The 19,064-nt window shown below is 43.3% G+C and overlaps 3 protein-coding genes across 3 annotated transcripts; all 3 read left to right on the top strand.

Annotated features, from left to right (window-relative positions):
• The first annotated feature begins 1,466 nt into the window (after positions 1 to 1,466).
• LOC4334765 (probable glucan endo-1,3-beta-glucosidase A6) lies at positions 1,467 to 4,061 on the top strand. Its single transcript, XM_015774696.3, has 2 exons — positions 1,467 to 2,913; positions 3,760 to 4,061. Exons 1-2 carry the CDS (start codon positions 1,530 to 1,532, stop codon positions 3,798 to 3,800), a joined length of 1,425 nt encoding a protein of 474 aa, XP_015630182.1. The 5' UTR covers positions 1,467 to 1,529; the 3' UTR covers positions 3,801 to 4,061.
• Positions 4,062 to 4,637: 576 nt separating this feature from the next.
• Positions 4,638 to 13,485, top strand: LOC4334764 (probable acyl-activating enzyme 16, chloroplastic). The gene is made up of 18 exons (XM_015772331.3): positions 4,638 to 5,086; positions 5,621 to 5,812; positions 6,416 to 6,530; positions 6,690 to 6,777; positions 7,533 to 7,744; positions 8,376 to 8,494; positions 8,670 to 8,819; positions 9,213 to 9,280; positions 9,598 to 9,703; positions 9,908 to 10,066; positions 10,202 to 10,255; positions 10,328 to 10,408; positions 11,227 to 11,364; positions 11,820 to 11,979; positions 12,192 to 12,271; positions 12,540 to 12,682; positions 13,024 to 13,081; positions 13,164 to 13,485. Exons 1-18 carry the CDS (start codon positions 4,850 to 4,852, stop codon positions 13,254 to 13,256), a joined length of 2,253 nt encoding a protein of 750 aa, XP_015627817.1. The 5' UTR covers positions 4,638 to 4,849; the 3' UTR covers positions 13,257 to 13,485.
• Positions 13,486 to 15,740: 2,255 nt separating this feature from the next.
• On the top strand, positions 15,741 to 18,945 carry LOC9267959 (RGG repeats nuclear RNA binding protein C). Its single transcript, XM_015773915.2, has 5 exons — positions 15,741 to 16,006; positions 16,674 to 17,169; positions 17,263 to 17,440; positions 17,535 to 17,741; positions 17,884 to 18,945. The coding sequence occupies exons 1-5, from the start codon at positions 15,862 to 15,864 to the stop codon at positions 18,784 to 18,786; spliced, it is 1,929 nt and encodes a 642-aa protein (XP_015629401.1). The 5' UTR covers positions 15,741 to 15,861; the 3' UTR covers positions 18,787 to 18,945.
• Positions 18,946 to 19,064: the final 119 nt, after the last annotated feature.

The raw sequence follows: 19,064 nt of genomic DNA, 5'->3' as shown, positions 1-19,064 counted from the left end.
GCTCCTTAACATTCTCCACACTCTGTTTGTGAATTGACAGTCCACTAACAAGTGTTGACAGCTCTCTTCCTCATTGTTGCACAAAGCGCAGCTGTCACCGTGCGGCCACCCTCTTTTCTGAAGGTTGTCTGCTGTTAGGCATCGCCCTTTCATTGCCAGCCACATGAAGAACTTTACACGGGAAGGAGCTCTCGTTTGCCAAATCAGCTCGGCGCTGCTTGAGCGCGTGCGGGAAACAAAGAACATGTCATATGCCGAAGCTGCCGAGTAGAGACCATTGATTTTACATGGTAGTTCAGTACAAATGTTGCTTTTTGCTCTCTGGTTCGAAATTTTCTTCTGCTCTCTTCTGTAGTTGTGTTTCTTGCTCTGGTTTAATTTTCAGCAACTGCAGTACTGTTGCCCCAGAGGAGTTGAAGCGGGAGAAATATAACTAGCATGTGTCTCTCATCAAAATGAACTAAATCTATCGTTCTTTCTCATCTATCCATCACATTGTTATGAAAGAAAAATATAACTAGTAGTGTTTTGAACCATGAGACCGCAAGTTGTGCTATGCTGTGCCCGCAAGTTGTGCTATGCTGTTCCCTTTTGAGATTGTTAACCCCTAAGGTTGAGCTCATTAGTCGCACTAACTCAAGAAGATGCATCATGTGCATTATTAATCTTCTGGTAGTATTATAATGCTTCTGCTGTGATTGTTTTAAGGTTTGCAATTGTTTTTCTTCGTTGCTGTTCTTCACCTAATCACGTTTCCTGTCTGCTACATCTCCTAAGACAATGAGTACTACCTCCGTCCCAGAATAAGTGCAGCCATGAGTTTTCGCGCCCAACTTTGATCGTCCGTCTTATTTGAAATTTTTTTATAATTAGCATTTTTGTTATTATGAGATGATAAAACATGAATAGTACTTTCCTCGTGACTTATGTTTTTAATTTTTTTAAAAAAAAATTTCAAATAAGACGAACGGTTAAAGTTGGACGCGGAAAACTATGGCTGCACTTATTTTGGGACGGAGGAAGTAGTAAAAAAGAACTGGAAGTTTTAATTAATCAGGTTGCTGATAACGTGAGGTCAACTGTCCTCAACGTTCATCGAAACATGAGTCGCATCGATTCTGATTTCTGAAACCTGATCCAAACATCCAATGGACGAAACAGTGGTTTTCTCCTGCCTTGATCGCCGTTGAGATCGGATCGATAGGTTAATACTAATATAAGCAAAAATTTTTTACTTCGATATAGCTTTTGAGATGCTACTTTTACTAACAATATATATAAAGTTAAGATGCTTTGAATAAGAAAAGTTGCATATTATGATAGTTTGTTTAATGATAAATATAGTAATATTAATTTAAATGATTGATCTTTTTAATTTTTAGGCTATTAATAGTTAAAGTGACTTAGTATTATTTTAAAAGTGCTTATATTTTGGGTCCGAGGAGTAATCAATTCATAAACAAGTGCGTAATCCCGCTCTGCCACTGACACTGTGTTACTAAACTGAGTTGCTCCGCTAGAGCTCAGCCATGGCGATGGCATCATCCCGCCTCCCGCTCCAACTCCTCCTCGTCGTCGGCGCCGCCGCGTCGGAGATCGCGCACTTCCTGGGTGTCAACTATGGCAGGCTGGGCGATGACCTCCCGCCTCCGCACCGAGCCCTCGAGCTCGCCCGCTCGGCGGGCGCCGCGGCCGTCCGCTTCTACGACTCCAACGCCACCTTCCTCTCCCCGGCCGCCGCCTCCGGCCTCGTGTTCGTCCCGGGGGTCCCCAACGAGCTCATCCCCTCGCTCGCCGCCTCCCGCCGCGCCGCCGACGAGTGGGTCGCCGCCACGCTCCTCCCCTTCCGCCGCAACCGCCGCCTCCGCTACCTCTTCGTCGGCAACGAGGTCCTCTCCGACCCCACCACCAAGTCCCGCTGGTTCCAGCTCGTCCCGGCCATGGCCAACCTCGAGCGCGCGCTCCGCCGCCACGGCATGCGCCGCGTCAAGGTGAGCACGACGCTCGGCATGGACGCCCTCGACGGCCAGAACGTGTTCCCGCCGTCCGCCGGGGTGTTCCGCCCCGACATCGCCGACGCCGTCGTGCGTCCGCTCCTCGCCTTCCTCGAGCGCACCGACTCCTACCTCTTCGTCGACGCGTACACCTACTTCACCTGGTCGGCGAACCACACCATCGTGCCGCTCCACTACGCGCTGCTCGAGCCATCGCCATCGCCGTCGCCGGCGTACCAGTACCACGACCCCGGCACGGGTCTCTCCTACACCAACCTCCTCGACCACATGCTCGACGCGGTGGTCGCCGCCATGTGCCGCGCAGGCCACTGCGGCGTCAGGATGGCGCTGGCCGAGACCGGGTGGCCCAACGCCGGCGACCTCGACCAGTTCGGCGCGAACGCGCGGAACGCGGCCACGTACAACCGCAACATGGCGCGGCACCTGGCGTCCGGCGCCGGCACGCCGCGGCGGCCGGGGATGCGCATGCCGGCGTTCGTGTTCGCGCTGTTCAACGAGGACCTCAAGACGGGGCCCGCCACGGAGCGGCACTGGGGCCTGTTCCACCCCAACGGCAGCGCGGTGTACGAGGTCGACCTGACGGGTCGCCGCCCGCCGGCGTCGTACCCGCCGCTGCCGCCGCCGGCGACGAACGACGCGCCGTACCCGGGGAAGCTGTGGTGCGTGGTCGGGGCAGCGGCGGCGAACGAGACGGCGGTGAGGGAGCAGATGGAGGCGGCGTGCGCCGACGAGGCCGCGCTGTGCGCCCCCGTGCGCGCCGGCGGCGAGTGCTACCTGCCGAACACGGTGGCGGCGCACGCGAGCTACGTGTTCAGCGCGCACTGGAACAAGTTCAGCAAGGTGTACGGCGGCTGGTGCTACTTCGCCGGCCTCGCCATGGAGACCACCACCGATCCAAGTGAGTTTTGCTACCGCTCCCGTACTTCGTCTTCTTTTTCTTTGGCGGCAACGTGCCTCTTCTTTTCTTTTTAAAGTTTTTAGGCTACTTTCAGAGGCAGGGGTTAGGTCATCTCCCGTTACGTAGAATGGAACTATTTATTAGTGCACAATTAATTGTGTATTAGCTAAAGTAAATTTAAAAAATAAATTAATATGGTTTTTAAAATATTTTTTCTAATTTTTTTAACAAACAATAGACTGTTTAGCAGTTCGAGAAAACATATGCGTGAAAAATAAGAGAATAGAAGTTGGGGATAGGTTAAAAAAACACACCTTTGTTTGGGGACAAGGACAATAGGAGTGTACTAACAAATTGCAATGTATCTATGGTGTGTTTAGTTACACATCAAAATTGGAAATTTGATTAAAATTGAAAGTTTGAAGAAAAAAGTTGTAAATTTATGTGTGTAGAAAAGTTTTGATGTGATAGAAAAGTTGAAAGTTTGAAGAAAAAGTTGAGAACTAAACCCGGGCTATAAACAAGTTTCATCTTGCATGCTTTTTTGGCCTTTTTTTTTAAGACAAAGAGGACAAAGTCCTCCCCCTTTTCATTAGAGAAACGACCACAAGAGTATTGCAAGTTCTGTTACAGAAATTTAAAACGAAAATAATATTGCAGAGACTGGAGTACTCCAGTTTTTAAGATAGACTGTAGCCGCCTCAATGCTCACTGGACAGTGAAGATGCCATCCCACCAGAGATACTCCATATGTTTTACTCCAGTGTACACTGGCTTGCTTGGATCAGTGAAATGAGCTGCCCTTTTAACTCTTGAAAGTTGAAACGGTGAAATTTTTCTCTCCAGGTCATGGATCATGCAAATTTCCCAGCGTTACTCCAAGCTAATGAAGAGTGTCCGCGCTTTCATCCTAGACAGATGCTGCAATTGTAATCATGGAGCGTTATGAAATAAGCATATGGGACCATGACCATAAATTGGATTCCATATTGTACTGTAGTATAATCAGTTTGTAACAGAACTATCACAACTCACACGGGAGAGAGTTGCTTGCCAATTGAGGCCTTTGATTGAAATATTGAAATTTCACATGAAAAAAGACACCACAATGCTGCAGAAATAAGCACTGCAGGGTTTGTTTTCTTCCACTTCTCTCGCAGGCTGTTGAATAATCTTTTCATGCGTTTTCTTGGCTGGCACTGGTAGTATGTACTGTACTCAAGTTCATGCTTTCAACGAAAAACAACCAAAACCCCACAAAAACTCAAGGTTTCGACTTTCGACGCAGAATGAAAGTATATTCAAAGTGAAATTTCAAAGTCGATAATTTAATTTTTCAAAAGTAAATTTGCTGAAGACCGTCGTGCCATTAGTGTTTAGAATCCACTGCTCAATAAAAAAGGTGAACCTTGAAGTAAAGCGAGCTTAGTTTAACTAGTTAGGTTCATTGTGGTGGAACCTGTCTATCCGGTTTAAGTTTTATAATTGACATGAGTGTTCGTATTTACACATAATTATTTTTTCATTGATAGGTGATATGTGTCAGTGGTAATTTTATCAACTTTAAGATATACCGATCTAATTTATGTTTTTAGGAGCAGAGTATATATATAATGCGTGTGTATATTCATGAGGGAGAGCGTGCGCTTGTTGTACAGTATACTATCAGTGGCGCAAAAGATCCGGATCACATTGAAAGGCTCACGAGCCCCACGCCTCGATCCGTCCATACAGCGACGAAGTCCACGAGGCCCGAGACCAGACAACCCACCTCACCTCACCTCTCCACCCATCTCGGCGTCGTCGTCGTCATCTCCGCCGCTCCACCAATCCCCCTTCCGCTAGTGTGCTACACATCACTGCTGCTCCCCTCCACCCCAACCCCACCACGTCAGTGGAGACCCCCCCGATCGCCGCCACCTCGCCGCGCCCGGCGATGCTCGCCTCCTCCGCCTCCGGCCAAATGGCGGCGCTCTGCTCCCCCTCGCCGACGCTCCCCACCGCCTCCCTCCTCCTCCTGCGTCGCCGCCGCCTCCGCCTCCTCCACCCACCGCCTTCCGCCGCCGCGCTGCTGCTCCTCCTCCCCGCCCGCCGCCGGGGCCGCCACCACCACCGCCGAGGTGGGGTCCTCCGGTGCGACGCCGCCGCGGCGTCCCCCTCCGCGGGTTCCACGGTCAGTCACTCTCACTCACTCACTCACTCACTGCCTACAACCAGGCACGTCCGCTTGGTGTTCGTCCCGTTTACTACTAGCGGTAGTGTGTCATCTCGTTGCCTCGTTCAGGTTCTATCCTGCTCGTAGCGCATCCGTGAGCGTGATGAATCCAAACGGGCTGTGCTTACTCCGCTGCTATTTCCTTGTGATTCTCGAATGGGTAGAGATTGCGCAAACGCCGCACGATTTATGGCGATCCAGGTGGCGCACCTCGCTAATAATTTGCTAGGTACCCCAGCGGCTGCGGCTCGTCCCCAAGCTCTCAGTCACGAATTCATTTCTAGGATCGTGGCTTCAAAAAGCAAGCAGTAGATTGTGTTTAGCTTTTGCAGGAGCCGTTTTTTTTGCTGGTTGTTTTACTTGGAATTGCTTTGGATTTTGACATTATGAGTATACGTGTGAAATTGTGTCTTCAGTATTGTGCAACAGACAATAATTTTCATATGACGCTTACAACGTTTTCACCAAAACTTTCATATGTCTGCATCGCAGCTAGAAAACCCAGTTCGCAGAAAGTGCTCACCATTACTTGAGAGTGCTCTATTACCTGGTGGAAATGGTTTGACTACGCATGATTGGATGGCTGTTCCAGACATTTGGAGGACAGCAGCAGAAAAATATGCTGACCGTGTAGCTTTGGTAGATCCTTACCATGAACCTCCTTCAGAATTGACTTATAAGCAGGTACATCTTTGAACTTTACTAACGATATTGTTTATATCTGATGATCTAGACAATTCTTCCAAAATAGAAACACCAAGTAGACAATTGTACTATATGGTACTCTTTTCTTACTGCATAGTTACCTGAAAACTTTTGCCGTAAACTGTAACTCTACATGTGCGCTTTCCAAAGAAAGAACTAAGCCTTTATGGTTGACAACTGATAAGAACAAAGGGTCAGCTAAAGTTATCTGCATTCTACATCCATATTCCAGTTGGCAATCCTTTAACAGCCTCATCGTATTTTTTCGCTTATACTTATTATAGGCGAAACAACTTATTAGATTAAAAAATAATTTTTGGGCTAAACTTTTATATACATGTTCTTAGTGATTTAAAAGCAAACGCTGCAAAAAAAAAACTATGGTAACAAAAACCTCAAAATCAACTGTAAAATTAAGTTATAAAATTCAAAATTTCGCTTATGCTTATAAGCTGAAGGCTAAATGATGGGGTTGTATATTCCTTCTTTTAATTATCCGTGTGTGTGTCTGTCAGTTAATGCACTAGTATCATATGCCATTTCACATTTGAGTTTGACATGTTAATTATTGTCTTTAATCAGCTTGAACAAGAAATATTGGATTTTTCTCAAGGTCTAAGGGCCATTGGAGTTGCTCCAGATGAAAAGATAGCCCTTTTTGCTGATAACTCATGCCGATGGCTAGTTGCAGATCAAGGTAATCACCTTTTTGTTTCACAGATATCTGCCTGTTAAATGTGCGCGTATAATCTATGATGCCAGGTTTCTTGATGAGTTGCTTTGACTGAGGTTCGAATACATTATTAGCTATGTAGTTATGTTCATAAGTTTTATTTCACTGAGACATGGAATGCAGGAATCATGGCTACTGGTGCTATAAATGTTGTTAGAGGAACAAGATCTTCTGATGAAGAATTATTTCAAATTTACACTCATTCAGAAAGGTGAGTTTTCTCAATTCCTTTTCAAGTATGAATTCAAGACCATTTGATCTAGGTGAACATTAGATAACCAAAATTACGCAAAAACATTAAATGATGCTCTAGGTATTTATCCCTTCCAACCAGATAGCCTTGTGAATCCACTGTTGATTGTGGTACTAATTGCAGAAACCAAATTGATTAATTAGTTTCTGTTTGTAACTGCTGAGCTCGGCACCTTCCGGAATCCAGTACTTGGCATTTTGAAGCCAATCAATCCTTTGGAAGTGCCTTTTGAGTCGTTCAATTAATTCTGTTCAATGGAATGTTGACTTGTTGAGGCATGAATTGAGGGAGGCGTTGACTGTTAAATATTAGGGTATGGGGACACGGCTAGGCGCCCGTATGGGTGATTGGGCGCAAGCTTGATGCTCCTTGCTATCTAGAGGTAGAATTAGAGCTGGATGCCTGGATTGATTAATACACTTTTCTTGGTACAAATTACTCAAATTGGCAACCTTTTAGATTCAACCTGTTTCAGCATTTGAAAATAACAGGGCAGATTTCATTTTGACATGTTCATTGGGCTAAAATACATTTATCATGGTACTTATGCATACATTATAAATCTAGGTATTGTGTGGACCTTTTTATAATCAATATGAATCGTTCGATGATAGTAGTACCATGAGTGTCTTGTGCTTCTGCAATTTAATTTTCATTACACTTTCACTTTTTTACTTTCCATATTATGATATTGTTATTTTTCCCTATCACAGCATTGCACTTGTTGTGGACAGTCCTCAATTCTTTAACCGGCTTGCAGAATCTTTTATTTCGAGGATTAACGCAAGATTTATTGTGCTACTTTGGGGTGAGAAATCGTGCCTAAACAGTGAAGTTGTGAATGGAATACCACTTTATGACTTCAAGGATATCACTCAACTCGGACGAGAAAGCCGTAATACATTGCGTCACTCTCATGAACAAGGTATTGTTTAATGTGATCCAATTTAACATGTATAACGAGAATAAATTTACTGACTGACAGTGACAATGTACACAGGTGGTTTCTTAAAAGTTGTTGGTACTTTACTTGTTCAAACATAAATTTCTTCATTGCTGGCGGATGCAGAAACTTATTGGTTTACCAATTAAACATCCAGTACTAGTAAACAATTAATAGATCTGCCAGTATAGTAATATTGACTACCTGTTCTGCATATTCTGGCTGAATGTTTTCTTGTTTGTTTAGTTATATTCAGAGCTTGCAATTTAAGCTATTTGCACCCAGCCACCCACCCCTCCTTTTCCAACAGTGTCTCTTGGCTCTTGGGGCTCTGTTTTTTTTTTTTTTAAAGATGAGCACTTGCACTTCTTGGGACAATAGTCATTAACCTAAAACTCTCGCTCAACTTTAATCTTGTGGAAAGTTCTTCCTTTTTACAATGATAATGACATTTCATGCAGTTGTGCTATTATGCTTTACAAGTGCAATTTTGGCTATGCTACATGTTCAACATTCTCAAACATTCAACCTACACCCCAGAAACAGTTCCTTTGATGTTGTCTTGTCAGAACTCTGTGTTATAGTCATAATTTGTTTTATTCTTTTCCTATAGGTCAGCAGGTCGTCTTTGAAACTATTACTCCAGATGATGTTGCTACACTAATATATACCAGTGGAACGAGTGGAACACCAAAAGGAGTGATGCTTACCCACCGAAACCTCTTGCATCAGGTTGAAAGAGCAGTAATATTGATTTTCTTATATGAAAGTAATACTGCAATTTAAACTGCACTTTGCTAAATAACCTCTACTTTGTCTCCTCTTGATGTGATTTCTTATTATGCGAACACCTGAACTCCTGTTCCTCTTCTATCCAAGTAAAGTTTTATGCAATTATGTTTTGCAGATTAAAAATTTGTGGGATTTTGTACCAGCAGTACCTGGTGATAGGTTCCTAAGCATGCTTCCACCATGGCATGCATATGAGCGTGCTAGCGAGTACTTCATCTTCACTTATGGAATTCAACAAGTTTACACGACTGTCAAGTACCTGAAGGTAACATTTTGGTATGCATAATCATAAATAAGCTTATTATAGTTAGTTGCATAAAGGGCCTTATGATGTCACTAAGGAGCTATTGTGACCATAATTACATTCATAAATGCTGTAGTTTTCTTTAGCAGCTTACTGACGGATAACAACTTTGAGTTTGATATAGTATAAGCATGTAACAATCTGCAGGACTCCAGACCATCTAAGTAGTAATCTTTAGGCAAACCCAAGTATCATAATGGATATGATAGGATTACTTTCGCTTGCCGTATTCTCCTTTCTGGTCACTAGTTTTATTTTCCATTAGTTCCGAAGATGCCAAAGTTGCTTAGTCAATTTCGACTTATCTCTTTTTGCGTCAAAAAAAAATTCGACTTATCTTCTATTTATTGATAGGAAGATTTGCAACGATACCAACCTCAATACATAGTATCAGTTCCACTGGTCTATGAGATTCTCTACAGGTTAGTTCTTTTATTACAATGCTGAACTGCTTCCATATAGTATTCTACATGAATTTGCATTAGAGATGTAACATTATTTCAGCTCACTGATACCCTCAATGTGGCTCCATACCAAGCACTCCCTGTATAATCTAAGTTCTATTGCCAAATGTTTGTGTTGAATGGCTGTAAGCTCTAACTAATTTTATAGGAAGCACCCAGTCAGTGTAGGCAATGTTCTTCTTTGTCCTTGATGCAGGCATTTTCTTGCGAAATTGTAATGCTTAATGATTGCTTTTTCAATCTATTTTCTGATGTTTCTTCTTCACTTTGTAAAGCTCAATTCAGAGACAGATATCTTCCAGTTCAACTGCTCGGAAATTTGTTGCTCTTGCACTTATTAAGATAAGTTTGCTATATATGGAGGCAAAGAGGATATACGAGGTCTGGACCCTGAGCTGACACAAGCTACTTCATTTTCTTTGCTGCAATTATAATAGTCAAAGATGTTATCTTCCCTTTGTCTCATATATGATGACCTTTTGATCTAGAAATTCCTATCCCATGAATTCTATTTGTAGGTGTAGCATGATTCTTTACCACTAATATCCAAATTTCTTCTTATTTTTCTCCTCTTCCATTGGAAAGGGAACAGTCCTATCGAACAATCCCGTCAAACCATCCTTTATTGTGTATATGGTCAATTGGCTATCTGCAAGAATTGTTGCTGCACTTCTGTGGCCTTTGCATAATCTGGCAAAGACGTTAGTCTACAAGAAAATCCATTCTGCAATTGGGATTTCAAAGGTACTTTACTTAACACCATGTGCCTGTTTCTGTGTTACCTTGATAATCCTTGTTCGAGTCTTGAGTGTGAAAGGAGTTTCCTTAACACCAATGCTGATTACAGATATATTCGGTGAATTCTGTGGTAACTTGCAGGCTGGCATTAGTGGTGGTGGAAGTCTCCCGATGCATGTTGACAAATTTTTTGAGGTAGATGTCTATCATTTAATAAACTTATTTTGTTAAATATTCATTGGCTTCATTAATAATTTGGTCTTCCAGGCCATCGGTGTCAAAGTGCAAAATGGCTATGGTCTAACAGAGACATCCCCTGTTGTAGCTGCTAGACGGCCATTCTGTAACGTAAGAGCTCCCCGCCCCCCCCTCCCCCCCCTCTCTGCCCCACGCACAAACTCGGAATTATGCTGGTTAGATATTATTTGTGTGCATTGTTAGCATTTTCAAACACAGGTTTTGTCATGAAAAGAATATATTCGATATTGTATTGCCACTGCGTACATGCTTATTCCTGTGAAAACAACCAGAATAAAGAAGTTCATAACCTTTTATAGGAAACTCCATCTTGGATATGTGGTGTGTTTAGAAAAAGGAAAAGAAAAGTAACAGTTTTGTGTATTAGAAAGCATATTCTTCTGAGGCCATTTTTTTCTTAAACAGTAAATCCGGATATTTTTCATATTCTGTTGCAAATTTACTCACCATAAGTGGAAACAAATTCTTGCCAGAGGGCATTTTTGCTTCAGCAATAAACGATGATATTATTAGAAGCCTGCCCTTGGCAGATTTACCCATTATCAAATGTTTTTATCTTACTGCACCAGTAAGCTTTCATCTGGAAGCATACATGGCCTGTGAAATGCATAAAAGGCCTGTGGAATGCATGAAGAAGGGCCAACTTTTGTGGTAGTGTATATTCAATTTTAGGGGAAAATAATGGAGAAATGATATTTTTGTGCTTTATGAACGTTTTTGTCTGATGTGAACTGCATCTGGATGGCGTCTTGAAAACAATCGTCATACTTCTCATTAGTCTGTCAACATACTGTGAGATTATAGCTCCTATTGTATTCCTGGCATATTTGCATGGATTTGATTATTCATACTATTTCCTGTGTAAAGCCTTTGATAACACTAAATATGTAGTTCTTGTCACATTGCAGGTTCTTGGCACAGTTGGCCACCCAGTAAAGCACACGGAAATCAAGGTTGTGGATATGGAGACTGGTGAGGTTCTTCCAGATGGTTCAAAGGGGGTTGTGAAAGTCAGAGGACCCCAAGTGATGAAGGGATATTACAAGGTTCAATTTTCTCAGTTTACTGATACCATTAAGCTTTTAACTATAAATTAAGTTTGAGCAGTAAACATGTTTGGGTCAAGACGAACACAATATTGGGCTGAAATGAACATCAGATTATATATCTTGGTAAGACGTAATGCTGTAGGTACATCATAGTTGTAGCACTGACTAGTTCATATTGGACATAGTTTAGCAACCTGATATATCTTCCATAAAATATTTGACAAAAGGTCAGGCTTGTGGTATTCTGGAAATACCTTTTCTCATAAAAGAGTCACTAAGCTAGTATGAGATGGTGTTGACGGATATCACCCAAACCAAAATGAAGAGTGAGAACCCAATTAGTTCAATCTTATAATCTATGTCAAGGCACCATGCTCAATGAAGTTATGCCATTTGAGTATTCAACTTTATTAGGAATTCCATATTATCGCCTAAAATTTCTGTTGTCACAGAATCCGTCAGCTACAAATAAAGTTTTGGATCAAGAAGGTTGGTTTGACACAGGGGATATTGGTTGGATTGCACCTCACTGTCCAACAGGGCCAAGTCGGAAGTGTGGAGGGATGCTTGTTCTTGAAGGGCGTGCAAAAGATACAATAGTTCTCACAACAGGTTAAAGATTGTAATTGGTTTCTGCTTTTCACAATGTAACCTTATGTATTTTCTAAAATATTTTATTGTTTTTATTGTTGATTATGAATATATGGTACTGTGATGTACCACTATTAAACTTGAATTTATGTGCGGTTGGAAATCATATATGGATCTTCTTGCCCTTGAATATTTAATTAGAGCTGATTGCTCTTGAATGTTCTGATTTGCAGGTGAAAATGTTGAACCTGCTGAGATTGAGGAAGCAGCCAGCAGGAGTGACTTGATTAATCAGATAGTTGTTGTTGGCCAGGTATGAGATGATCTAAAGAATAGAGATACATATGTATTGTCGTTATTATTACATCTGTCACTTTAGGCTCCTTTATGTGGGTAAATATTTGTTCTTCAATCGGTAAGGAAATATAATTTGTAGAATCACTGGGTCACCATTATTTGAAACTTGTAACCTTGACCACCTTAATTGTTGTCTATGATGGAATTTTATTTGAAGATTGAGTGATGAAAAATATTAGTGCACCAGCAAAATCATGAACTTTATGTGTTTGTTCTTTGCATAGGACAAGCGGCGAATTGGTGCTCTTATCGTTCCCAACTATGATGAAGTTCTAGCAACAGCTAAAAGGAAGTCCATTCTTGATGGGAATAACGAACTAGCCAAAGATAAGGTTTTGAACTTGCTATATGATGAGCTGAGAACTTGGTAAGAGTTGCTTATGCTATTTTTACTTTTCTCTCCTGTTTGTTATGAGCTCTGATTTCTCTTGCCTAATATACTAGAGAGTTTTAGTTGATTTTACGATGGGCCAGAATCATACTGGACTTAAATCTCTCAGTTGACAGACAGAAAGAAATTTTTAAAAAGAAAAGGAGAGAGAGTAGGATTATGGAAATTGCTGTTGATATGCGGGTATTGAAACCTTAGATACTTAGACAGGGGTTTGAGGGATGGTAGCATGGCATAGTCAAGAGGGGGAATGCTTGTAATTTTGAGTTGCCAATTAACTTAAGAGCTGTGTTGAATATTTTGTTGATAAATGCCAGGATGGTGGATTGTTCCTTCCAAATTGGCCCGATTCTAATTGTCGATGAACCATTTACGGTAAGTTTTCACCTAGTACTGGTAATTTGTTAGTTCTCTTCATGCTAGCAAGTTTGACAAAAAAAATTTTTGTTGTATTCAGGTGGATAATGGTTTGCTAACACCCACTTTGAAATTACGGAGGGACAAAGTGACTGCCAAATATCATAGAGAGATTGATGCGTTGTACAAGTGATGTGGAGTGAGCATGAGTACATACAGACAGTAGTTTGCATTTTCTTTGCCTTGGAAGACATCTCTTGAGTAGACAGTAGCTAGAACATACAATAATGCAACCATTTTAAAATTTTTTTGGAGTGAAATGGAATAAGGTTGCTGATTCAGTATGTATAAGCATTATTTCTCCTCCATATCGATGTGATCTCACCACAATATATGCATCGGGAGGGACAATTTGTGGACGATGCACTGTGTTACTGTGACTGAATTTCGTAGAACCGAATTTACTACACCAGTTGTGCTATCATCCTGAGTATCATCCATCTTAAGCACCGAAGGCATTGAGCAACATCACAAGCTGATTGACACTGTTCACCTTGTCGCAACAAACAGAATCGAGCTATACATACGACCCTATCGTCCGACTCCTGTCCGACCCGCCTCATCAGCCAATCACTGCATTCCATATAAGTCTGCTTCTTTCCATATGGGCCAGGGCGAGCAGCAGCTGAGTGTTGGTCGGACACAAGTCGTACATACAAGTCGTATGTATAGCAATTTCCCAACAAATACCAAACGCCCATGGAGGAGTTGATATGTATGCTGGGAAGTCGTCCTAAAACCTGGTCGTACGATCTATCTATGCAGAGAATATAGGGGCCTATGATAAATAAAGTCACAAAATTATAGAGATTTGATTTTGATTAATATAAAACTGCAGACTTCCCTGTCGTTCTAAGCACTCTGCACGTTGAAAATTAAACATGCGGACATATGAAGCCTTGCTCACTGCTTCTCTGTCGACAAATATAATTAAGGGGCTAGAGGTGTTCGAACCCGCCGTAGTTTCCCTCAAAAAATATAAGGGGCTAGCAGCATCTAAAGATCAGTTTCATCCCTTCCTGACATCAGAGTAGCTATAGCTTTATATGCTTGTATATTTTATTGTCCCTCTTCGTAATATTTCCATAACGTTTTGTAATATTAGACAAAGTTCATTGGGCTGCATCTACACTATCAGATTTTAAGGAACAATTAATAGGTGTTTTCTATAATTTTTTAAAAGGAATTAGAACAGCATAATAATCTTATAGTTTGATTGATTTGCATTACCAAATGCATATTTTCCAGAAAAAAAAGAAAAGTCTATACAGTATTATACTGATCGTGTTGAATTTACAAAGATGCATGAAATTAACCACTAGTGGTATAATATTTTGGATCATCAGACGGTAGTGGGCGCGGTCACGACGGCGTAGAAGAAGGCAACCAAGCCCGCCGCGACGACCGCCTTGACCATCTCACCGACCACCGTAAGGCAAGGAGACCGGCGGCCACCTCCTGCCGCCGCCGCCGCCGGCGGAGCACCACCGTCGACGTCGTCGTTGGACGCCGCCGCTGCCTGTTGGTTGCCGCTGCTCATCTGCGCGGCCTTCCCCGCCGGCTCCGATCCCCTCGCTGCCTCGGCGTTAGCACAAGGCTCGTCGGCGGCGGTGCTGGCCACCACCACCTCGCCGTCGCCGTCGTCCGCCGCCGCGTTCTTCTTCTTGTTCTTCTTTCGCTTTGCTGCAATTAACAATTAATTACGCGCGCGTCACCTATCTAGTTGATCGATCCAACTAAATATGGAGTAGTAGTATATAGCAACACAGAGCAATAAGGAATAAATAAATATTCAGAAATAATCACATTTGGACTCGGCGGCGCCGACGGTGCCGGGGACGTGGCCGGGGTCGTCGACGGTGAGGAGGTCCCACATGTTGACGGCCGCCGTCACGCCGTGATTCATGTCGATCGATTCGTCTCCTGATCAAACGATCAACTTCGTTTCACGGTTTCACGAACGCAACTCAGCTGTCAGATCAATCGATTCGATGATATAACGATGTGTTTGCTAGCTAGCTAGGCAACTTGTTTCGATCGATTCGAATCGATCCAGATCGATATATACGTAAGCAACTTATATGCATGGCCAGACCGAGTTAGTTTTACGTACGAAACTATACAGAAACTTGCTGTGTCTTAAGATCCTAATCGAAACCGTGAACAAATGTTGCGCTACTGGTACGAGTAGTAAGTAGTACGGATCAGATTACTCCAAATATGTGTACACTTACGTACACGTATTCAAACAAGGAAATAATCAGTTCCGGGGTTTGCAAGGAAAGAGTCAAACCCCTTCTTCCTTTTCTCAAAACCGAATCAAAACACGACTAAAATTTAACTTCGTAACCTGGAGATTATTATGGCTTTGCTTAATTAATTGCACACTGATTACACTGTAACCAACCAACCAACGAGCAAATTAACGGGGCAACGTTTTCTACGCAGCACAATTAACTCAACTTAAGCAAAAGCCGGATCCGATCCGATCACGAGCAAAGGAGGAGGAATCAACGGCGGATTCGGCGTCCTAGTCGAGCTCGAATACAACGGCCCACGAGCGGCCGCGTCGCGCGCCTCCCCCTATATAAGGGGCGCCACCCCCCTCACGCCGCCCAAGGTGCAACGAAGCAACCAACGAAGCGATCGATTCGAGAGTCGATTCGAGAGAGAGAGATTTGGGAGTCGCCGCACGTCGCGAGGGTTTAGGGCCCCCCAAACCCTAGCAGCCGCGAGCGATGTCCAACCCCTTCGACCTCCTCGGCGAGGCCGACGGCGAGTCCGGCGAGGCCGCCGTCGCCATCCTCGTCGGCAAGAAGAAGGCCGAGGCCGATGCCTTCGCCGCCGCCAACCCACAGCCCACGAAGAAGGGCGCCAAAGATGGTATGGTTTCTTTTCTTTTTTCTCAATCCTCTTTTAATCTGGGATTTATCTAATCTATATACACGGCATCTGGTTTTGGTTCTGGATTAAGGCAATCTGGGATTTATTATCTAATCTATATACACGTCGGTGTTTGAGATGAAGTTTGTGTCTAGTTCTAATCTAGATTCGTGGGGGTTTGAATTTTGTGTGTAGTTCCAATCTATATTCGTTTGGGGGTTTGTAGGTACGAGATTTGTTGATACAATAATTAAAGGTGCTCACTTTTGAGGGTTTATTATTGATTGCCTGGGTAGATTGGGTTTATTGATCGACTGAGTAAATTGTCCGCTTTGATTCATCTGGTGTTCTGGATCGATAGTCTACAATTTGAACTGATAATTTAATATTTAATATGCATGTTTCCTGCTCCTGAACTGGCTTAAATACACTATCGCTTGCCTCTCATTGGTTATGTACAATGTTGTATTGATTTCCACGAGCATTTTATACATAGTAACTCCGTTGATTCAATTGCCCTTCTGGTTATGATTATTTATTATACATCACCAATTGATTGACTAATTAGCTTTTGATCATATTATGATTAATCAAATGCCCTGCTGCCTGCAGTTTTGTGTCCAACACGATTTGGATCTGACATTGCATTGTTCTTGTTTGTTTTCAGTGAAGGGGAAGAATAACGGCCAAGAGAATGGCAGTGGAGGTCGGAATTACGATTATGATTATTACAACCGTGGCTATTCCAACAACAATGGTGGTTATCAAAATTACAATTACAATGGTAATAATAGCAATGGTTATCAAAACTACAATTACAATGGTAATGGCCAAGGCCATTACAATGGTGGATATCAGCCTATCCACCAGGGGAACGGCCAGTATCAAAACAATGGGAATTATCACGGGGACTATGGATATGATGGTCAGTATGCAGAGAATTACAATAATGGTCAGAGGCAAGTGTACAATGGGGGTCAGTACAGGAAGAAGAATCTGCAGTACAGGCCTAAAGAGAAACAGTTGTCTGAAACTGCTTCTGCTTGTTCTGCCGAGAACAAATCTGAAGATAAGTTGGACTCAGCCAGTGAAACAGGAAAGAAGGAATCTGTTGCAGGGGATGCTGTTGCCAAGCCTGTTTCTGGACCAGAAGAGTCTACAGGGTATGTTGCATACTTTGTTTTGTTATTTTGAAATAAATTGCCTTTGGTGATTCCTGGAGCCAACCTAATCCTGTAATCCTGTACTATTTCCAGGGATGTTGCGCAAGACAATTCGAAGAAGGATGGAGGTGACCCTGAAAAGAAGAAGGTGCGCAACACTCTTAGCGGTTCCGCTAAGAGGAAGTTGAAGAAGAAGCATGATTCTAAGGTTTCCGGAAAGACTGAGAAAGAAGCAGAGAAGGCAGAGGTTCTTAAGGAAGAAGAGAGAAAGGTTGGTCTCTATATTTTACTTCACTTGTCATAAATGAGGTTCACCGTTAAGTGTTCAAACCCTTGATCGTTACTGACTAATTACTTTGAAATAGGACATGACCCTTGAAGAATATGAGAAAGTGCTTGAAGAGAAAAGGAAGGCTTTGGAGGACTCGAAATCTGAAGGGAGGAAGGTCACTGCTGAAGTGTTTGAGGGCATGCAACTATTGGAGAAAAAGAAGCTTGATGATGAAAATGCTAGCAAGAAGGCTGAAAATGAGCAGCGCAAAGAGCCAGCAAAGCAAGTCAAAGCTCCTAAGGTAACAGAATCTTCTTTACAACAACATTAGAATTAGAATTTAATTTATGCATTTGCAATTAATCCTGAATTAAGGAAAGAGACATTTTAGAATAATGTGATCTAACAAAAGTCCGTGACCTCTTTTTTCCTTAACTTTGCAGGCTATAAACCTCAATGACTTGTTAAAGCCTGCTGATGGACAAGCGTACCGCCCTCGTCCTCCACCTAGGCGTGTGCAGGAAGATGGCTTTTCACAAGGGTACTACAATGGTGGTGGTGGCCCTGGCCGTGGCAATGGTGGTTTCAGGCAAAACAGCCGTGACCACAGCGCTGAACCACATGGCAACGCTAGGGGCAACGGTGGCTACCAAGAGCGCCGTGATATTGGTTACAACGGTGGCTACCAAGGGCGTGGCAATGGTGGATATCAGCAGCGTGGTTACAACGGCAACAACAATGGTGGATATCAGCAGCGTGGTTACAATGGCAACAACAATGGTCGATTCCAGCAAGAGCGCGCGGTTAACTCTGGCAATGGTGGATACAGGCAGGGCGGCTACAGAGGTGATGGTGGCTACCAGCAGGGCCGAGGCTACTCCGGCAATGGCAATGGTGGCTACCAGCAGGGCCAAGGCTACTCTGGCAATGGTGGTTACCAGCAGGGCCGAGGCTACTCCAACAATGGTGGCTACCGGCGTGGTGGTAACCAAGGCAACGGCAGGAACGAGAGCGACTCTATTCTCTCTCCTGCCCACTTCCCTGCGCTGACAGGGACCATCCCTGCGACGCCAGAGAAGGTGCAGTCCCAGTCCCAGGCCTCCTCGTCTCCAGCTCCAGCTCAAGCTCAGCCTCAGGCTCAGACCCTGTCATCGTCCTCGTCCTCAGGCGCAGCTCCGGCTCCTGCCCAAGCCAAGTCACAGGCTCCTCCTCCGGCTCCTGCTCAAGCCAAGTCCCAGGCTCCTCCTGCCCAAGCCAAGTCCCAGGCTCCTGCCCAAGTCAAGTCCCAAGCCAAGGCTCCAGCTCCAGCTGCAAGAACCAAGGCTCCGTCCAAGGCTCAGGCCTAATTCTTTTTTTTCTTTTTGAGAGTTTTTTGAGAGAGGATTTGAGGAAGATCGGAGGAAAGTTTTTGTACCGGATTTTGCATGCTTTTCGGCGTTAATTCTCTCATTTTTTGTACTAGAATTTTGTGCTGCAATGTTTTGCCTTCTCATATCGTCTCAAAATATTACCTCATGTAAAGTTATAACGCATAGCGGCAAAACAGACGAAGTTAGATTTTCAAACATAAAAACAGAGGGAGATAAAAAAATACGATAGAAGAGGTGGAGAAAAATTACTTAGT

The sequence above is a fragment of the Oryza sativa genome, chromosome 3, assembly GCF_034140825.1.
Source record: "Oryza sativa Japonica Group chromosome 3, ASM3414082v1".
Classification (NCBI taxonomy): Eukaryota; Viridiplantae; Streptophyta; class Magnoliopsida; order Poales; family Poaceae; genus Oryza; species Oryza sativa.
The sequence above is the reverse complement of the archived record's forward strand: the minus strand, read 5'-3'. Positions and strand labels throughout refer to the sequence as shown.

What these genes read in the sequence shown, in the direction of transcription:
- LOC4334765 (XM_015774696.3), top strand. Translation starts at nt 1,530, where the DNA reads ATGGCGATGGCATCATCCCGCCTCCCGCTCCAACTCCTCCTCGTCGTC. An exon ending in GGAGACCACCACCGATCCAA is followed by an intron (nt 2,914 to 3,759) that starts GTGAGTTTTGCT and finishes TTTTCTCTCCAG; the next exon opens with GTCATGGATCATGCAAATTT.
- LOC4334764 (XM_015772331.3), top strand. Translation starts at nt 4,850, where the DNA reads ATGCTCGCCTCCTCCGCCTCCGGCCAAATGGCGGCGCTCTGCTCCCCC. An exon ending in ACCGAAACCTCTTGCATCAG is followed by an intron (nt 8,495 to 8,669) that starts GTTGAAAGAGCA and finishes TATGTTTTGCAG; the next exon opens with ATTAAAAATTTGTGGGATTT. An exon ending in GTCTATGAGATTCTCTACAG is followed by an intron (nt 9,281 to 9,597) that starts GTTAGTTCTTTT and finishes CACTTTGTAAAG; the next exon opens with CTCAATTCAGAGACAGATAT.
- LOC9267959 (XM_015773915.2), top strand. Translation starts at nt 15,862, where the DNA reads ATGTCCAACCCCTTCGACCTCCTCGGCGAGGCCGACGGCGAGTCCGGC. An exon ending in GAAGAAGGGCGCCAAAGATG is followed by an intron (nt 16,007 to 16,673) that starts GTATGGTTTCTT and finishes GTTTGTTTTCAG; the next exon opens with TGAAGGGGAAGAATAACGGC. An exon ending in GGACCAGAAGAGTCTACAGG is followed by an intron (nt 17,170 to 17,262) that starts GTATGTTGCATA and finishes TACTATTTCCAG; the next exon opens with GGATGTTGCGCAAGACAATT.